We start from the raw sequence: 6113 nt of genomic DNA, 5'->3' as shown, positions 1-6113 counted from the left end.
AGCTCTGCTCCATCTGGGGACTGCCTTGCCCTTCTCGGGGGCTCAGTATGGCCTGTGCCTGAAGTTTTAAGTTAGGGTAGTTGGGGAAATAAGGCCCAGATCCCTGCCTCTCATTTTCCTTTCCTCAAAAGGGGGAGGGAATGGAGTCTGGCTCCCACACACAGCCCTCGGTTTCTCACAGGATGCTAGGGGCAGGGAGAGCAGAGCTGTAGGCCTTTACATGCTGCTCTGGCCCAGGCTCTGGCCAATGTTTGTGTGCCTGGTGACTGGGCCCCTTGACTAGATAGTGGTGGGTGTTGGTGTTAATCCCAAGAGCATGCAGTGACTGTAGGTTTGCAGAGGGTCTCAGGCACCTGAGAGTGCCCTGAGGTAGACAGAGCACATGTCATGCTGATGAGAACACCCGGACTCAGAGACATTTATCAACCTGCCCCAAGTCACCTGCAATTCAGCAAGAGGTACAACTGGGATTAGCAGCCAGGCTACCTGAGTCCCAGCTGATGGTCTTCCCTGGCCCAGAGAATTCTACATACTTTTCTAGGAAGACCTCCTAACCACAACCATCTCAAATGTCACAGCACAAAAGGGGAATGTAAACCAGACATCAGATGAGAATTCTGGCCCTGCCTTGTCGCAATAGCCTGCTCTGACCAGTGTCTCTCCCCAGGCCTCAGTTTGTCACTGTAAAATAAGAGGCCATGACACCTCAGTGGGGTGGAGTAAGTGCCTGAGGTGGCAGCGGCTCTGCAAGAAGAACAGCACACTCTTCCCTTGTCTCCCGCCCACTGGGTGAAGAAGATTGCACTGAACTGACTTGAGAAACTTGAACTCCAGTCCCAGCTCTGCTTTACTTCTCTGGACCTTGCTTCCCCCTCCACACCAGCAGGAGCTACAGTGGTTTGATTTCTGAAGTCTCTCCGAGCTCAAGGTTCCAAGCTCTGCTCTTTTCCTCCTTCTCCTGCTCTTCTGGGCATGGAGTGGGACCGGGTATGAGTGAGTGTGTGAGTGTGTGTGCATGCATACATGTGTATGTGCCTCTGTGTGTATGTGTATGCTCGTGTGTCAGGGGTGGTATCAGGGAAAGGGAGGGGAGAGTCCTGCAGGAGCTGGGAGTGGCATTAAGAGGAAGGTGGGCAGGGCTTTACATGCCCTCGGAGCTCAGCGCTTTCTCAACAGCTAATGGTGCTTGGGGCTGTTTAATCATTAAGGGACAGGAACGACTCCAGGAGTGCCTCAAAGTCCAGCCTGGTGGTGACCCACACTGGCAGATGAGCGGGAGCTGGCAGCAATGGAGCCTGGCACTTCGGAGGACGGAGTCAGGACTGAAACGGCTTGGCGCTCAGCACTGGGCTCTGGAGTCAGCTTACACGCCTATGACATTGGGGTGGTGGTCACCTACTTCGTCTTCGTTATCGCTGTAGGGATCTGGGTGAGTAGGCCCTGAGGCCAGGGCCTGGCAGGGGAGGCAGAGGCAGCCCTTCATCCTGGGCTGGGTCATAGAGCTGGGGCAGGGTTGGCAGAGAGAAGCAGATCACAGAACCACAGTGGGCTGAGATGGAAGGACCTCCAGGAATCATTCTCCCCAAACTCCTCCTTCTATAGAAGGGCAGGCAGAGTCCCAGAGAGGGGTGTGGCTGGCCTGAAGTCACAGAGGCAGGCCAGGCCTGGAGCCCCAGCTCCTGAATCCCTGTCTCTATGCATCAGCCACCTTTAGCCCTAACCATCTCTAGACACAGGAGTCTCATTCCTGCCCTCTTCTCCATCCCATGACCCCCAACTTTGCAAATGCTTGGCACCTTGCTGCTCCCTAATCTGCACTAGAGTGTCTTGACCAAGAACCAGTGATTTTTAAAGACGCTCAGGCCCATATGCTCCCATGGAGGGAGCAAGAAAGATACCAAGGTCCCTCCACTCACCATTGTTCTCAGGACTTGGGTGCCAGGAGTAAGGCTCGGCTTTGATGTCAGAGGGACCTGAGTCAGATCCCAGCCCCAACACCCAGAGCTGGATAGTATGGAGCCTCTCCGAGCCTCAATTTTTTCATGTAGACACTGATAAGGACCACACTGTGGAATTGTGATCACTCAGTGACAGGACACATCGCAGCATCTGGCACACAGCTGTCAGGCAATTAGTGACCACTATGGTCACCGCAGCAATCTGCAATGCCGGCACCTTGACACTCTGCTGAAGCGTACTGTAATTTGAGTCCCAGCTGCTCAATTCCTAGGCTCTCTCAGGGCCTCACCTTCCTCATCTGCAAAGTAGGGTGACTAGTCCCTGCTGCCAGACCTGGTGTGAGGAAGAACTGTGCAAACTGATGGTCACTGGCTCCTGGAGGTGGCCAGTGCGGAAAGCACCAGCTCCTCTATGGTTTTGGACAAGTTGAGCCCTTCCTGAGCCAGTTTCCTCCTCTGTAAAATGAGTTTATCTCTGCTTATGTGACTTCCAAGAAGGTCAGAGGAAGTATGTAAAGTTCAAGCCAAAGTGTAACAAGCACTAGGCCTCACACACACTTATCACTCCCTAGTGATCAATTCATTTTAATCTTTTACATTTCTCCTTTTTCCTTCTTCCCTTTCAAGTATTTCTCCTATTTCCAGACCCACTCAGAGGCCTCTTGACTTCAGTATCTGAATAGCTGCTTTGAGCTTGCCCTTCCTTCCCATCACCCTGCCCACACTCCTGGGGCCCCAGGAAAACTCAAGCCACTAGGGGACCATCCACTGGCAGGGGCCAAGGTGGGGTTCCAAGGTATGGGCTGACCTCAGGCCAGGCCAGAAGAAGCCCAAAAACAGAGCCCCTCACTCTTCCCAGATCCCAGAGTCTCACGGTCAGAGCAGCAGCCCCTTTGTCCTCCTGCCTGCAGCTGGGAGGAGGGATCAGGTCAGCCCAGAGACAGGGATGTCACCGTCCATCTGAGAGCTAAAAAACAAATCATCCCCCAAAGGCGAGCTTCGGGAGGAGGGAAGAGGAAGGGACAAGAGGGCCAGGGACATAAGCTTGGACACTGGCACATCACTGCCATCTGACACCCTTTACTGTCTCTCTTCACAACAACCCTAGAGGTGAGTGGCCACGTGCACAGAGTGGAAGAGACTTGGGTTAAAGAGGGTGAAGCCATCAGTCCCCAGGCAGCTCTATCCCCTCAGTGTCACCCTCTGTGTCCCTGTAGGGCCTGCACCAAAGAGCAGGGAGCCTGGGGGCTTGGGGAGGCAGGGCAGAGGTTGGAGAGAGACTTGGAAAGCCATCATCTCCTGTCATTTTCTTCCCAGTCATCCATCCGTGCAAGCCGAGGGACCATTGGTGGCTACTTCCTGGCGGGGAGGTCTATGAGCTGGTGGCCAGTAAGTTGACCTTCCTCCCTCTCCTCCCAGAGTGGAGGCTCTCAGCTCTCTTTTTCCTTCTCACACCTCCTCACCTCCTCTTCATCTTCTTTTACCTGGATCATGGCAACAGCCTCCCCACTGGGTTTCTTAACTCCAGACTCCTTCTCTCCTGCCCTGCACCAAGTGGCCTCACTAACACACCTACGTGCCCCTGAGCACCTCGTAGGTGAGAGCCCTATAGGGCACTGGGCCTACAGAGACAAGTCTGGAATGTCCCTATCTTAGAGAATCTGAGTCAAGCTGAGAAGGCAGACTCAGACACCATGTTCAGTCTGAGCGCAGGCACACAGAGCAGGCACTGCAGGGGAGTTCAAGGAAGCCCTGGCAACCAGACAATGGGTTGGGTAGGAAAGATTTTTGTGGGAACATGACACATAAGCTTAATTCTGAGAGCAGTTAAGTGAGGAGAGTCAGAGGTAAAACCCCCATCAACCTCAAAGAGTGCATCCCAAACCTTTGTGAACTCCAATTCCTGGTCCCCAAAACTAACTTCCTCTTTCTGAATGGAGTGGAGGGAGATGAGCCCCACCTGGAAAACTAACAGCAGCAGCAGCAGCCTAAATGGAATAAGGTTGCATGCTCATTCAGGCATGCAAACTCATACACTGACACCTGCCTGCATTCACACACTCACACATGTGTACACTCATACACCCACACACCACATACATTACTCTCATGCTTATACTCACACCGAGGCACTCATACACTATTCATCCATGCCCATACCCATGCTTGCACACACATATTTACACCTACACTCTCACACATTCTTGTGCACACTCATGCTCTCGCTCTCTCACACACACTCTCATACTCACACTACCAGTCATCTGCCCACTTGTCTAGATTTTCATCGTCTTCCCCATCTACCACTGGTCATAGACTCTCTGAAGGATAGAGGAAACCCAGGAGGCCTCCAGGTTCTCTAGAAGGTTCTGATTCCTGGGACAAGAAGAAGTAGGGACAAGGAGCTCTCATGCTGTCCAGCATGACAGAATCCCAGGGTTGTGGGGCAGCTGAGGGCCTGGCAGCTTATAGGGACAGTGCCCGGGTGCCTGGTACTACCAGCTACCTCCATCGAAAGAAAGAGCAACCCTCGGTAATGGTTCTGCTCAGCCAATGCTCCCAAATCACAGCCCTGGATATGAGTCAGGGGAAAGAGAAAGACGCAGGGCAGACCAAGCTGCTGCAGGTGGCTCAGGATAAGGCCTAAGGCCTGGCCGACTGCCCACTGAGCCCTGCAGAAAGCCAGGCCCAGGGTCCTACTGTCAGTGTGCAGATCCAAGGCCTCTGAGCAGGAGGAGGGTGCCCAGCAGACTCCAGGTCCCACTGTGCTCCACACACAGCACAGGCAACTGTAGGAGAGAGGCTGCACTGCCCCCTTGGGTGGGCAGGGGCTGTGAGCTGTGCCTCCTGCAACTGAGACCTAGGTCCATGGGAGGCAATGGTCAGACCAGCTCCAGGTGAGAGCACTTGGGCTCTTCAGCACTGCAGGAGCTGGCCCTACTTAGTCCTGAGACGTGCCCTGAGGAGAGTGTGGCTGGAAGTTGAGAACAGTGTGGCTGGAGTGACAGCTACCCCTGTTCCAGAGACCTAAGTGATCCTTCCCATGGCTCCCTGCAAACCTTGTCCACTTCTCCTGGCTTAGGAGCTGGAGCCCCATACTGGGTGGGGTCAGAGGTGCCCTGCTGCTCTGAGAACTGCTGGGGAGCCTTCTTCCATTGAAGCAGGCAGCCCAGTGCTCCCTGCTCTTGCTAGGTGGCCTGGCTCAGCCCTGGACCAACTGAGAGAATGAGAATAAGCGTGTGTACATTGGTGTGAGTGTAAGTGTGCACCTATGTGGGAGAGTGGAAATGCCACATGTGAATGTGGGAGCACACATGTGCAAGTGCTTGAGTGTATATATTCATGTGTGCAAGAAAAGCATGTGTATGTGTGAGTGCATGAGTAAATGTGTGTGCATGTGTGAATGTGCATGCCATGAGTATGTGAATGTGTGTGTGTGTGTGTGTGTGTGTGTGTGCATACCTGTGTGTCTGGGGCAGCAGCACAGAACTCAGCAACCTCTGGTCCCTTGTCTCCAAGCCTGCGTGATGCTTGGCTGCCTCTTCTCCCAACTTCTTGATGCTCTTCCTTCCTTCTGGTTTCTATTTCCCAGCACTTCTAGAAGGGCAGGAAATTGGGAGGAGGTGAGTGTCCACCTCTTACAGGGGAAGAAGCTGACACTTGAAAAGAGAAAGTGATTTTTATCAAGGTGGCAGAGGGTATAAAACTAGAGCATAGCTCTTTCTCTCAGGCCCCCAATCTCCCCTAGCCCACCTCCTAGACCCAGAGCCCCTCCAAATCAAAATTCCCAACTAATTATAAGAGAGAACATTTGGCCAAGTGTTTATTAGGTGCGCTGAGCATAATTCAGGTGCCAGATAGCCAAGATTCAAATCCTCATTCTGCCACTTACTAGTTCTGGGACTCAGATAAGCTACTTTCCTGTGCTCTCCTCAGTAAACTGGGGATGATAACAGCACCTACCTCACAGCTGCAGTGTGGATTATATGAGTTAATACATAGAGAACACCACCCGGTGCTTGGCGACTCTGCCTAAGCACTCGCTTCTGCAGTCATCATTGTCATCACCATTGTGATTGCCTTCTCCTGCTTTGGAGTCAGCTGCTCTCCTGGAGAAAAACCTCAGAGGCTGGCCTGGCCTGCACCCAGCCCCCC

At 53.2% G+C, this 6113-nt stretch overlaps 1 protein-coding gene across 1 annotated transcript in view; it reads left to right on the top strand.

Moving 5' to 3' along the window:
- Window positions 1-1204: 1204 nt before the first annotated feature.
- The window catches only part of SLC5A9 (solute carrier family 5 member 9), a 30765-nt gene continuing 25856 nt past the window's right edge, over window positions 1205-6113 (top strand). Inside the window, exons 1-2 of the mRNA XM_014587367.2 lie at window positions 1205-1429; window positions 3276-3347. Of these exons, the coding sequence (XP_014442853.1) occupies window positions 1289-1429; window positions 3276-3347 (213 nt within the window). The 5' untranslated portion in view covers window positions 1205-1288. The remainder of the gene's footprint in view (window positions 1430-3275; window positions 3348-6113) is intronic.

The sequence above is a fragment of the Tupaia chinensis genome, unplaced genomic scaffold (genome assembly GCF_000334495.1).
Source record: "Tupaia chinensis unplaced genomic scaffold, TupChi_1.0 Scaffold000207_1, whole genome shotgun sequence".
Classification (NCBI taxonomy): Eukaryota; Metazoa; Chordata; class Mammalia; order Scandentia; family Tupaiidae; genus Tupaia; species Tupaia belangeri.
Note: the sequence above shows the minus strand (reverse complement) of the source record. Positions and strands in the feature narration are given on the sequence as shown.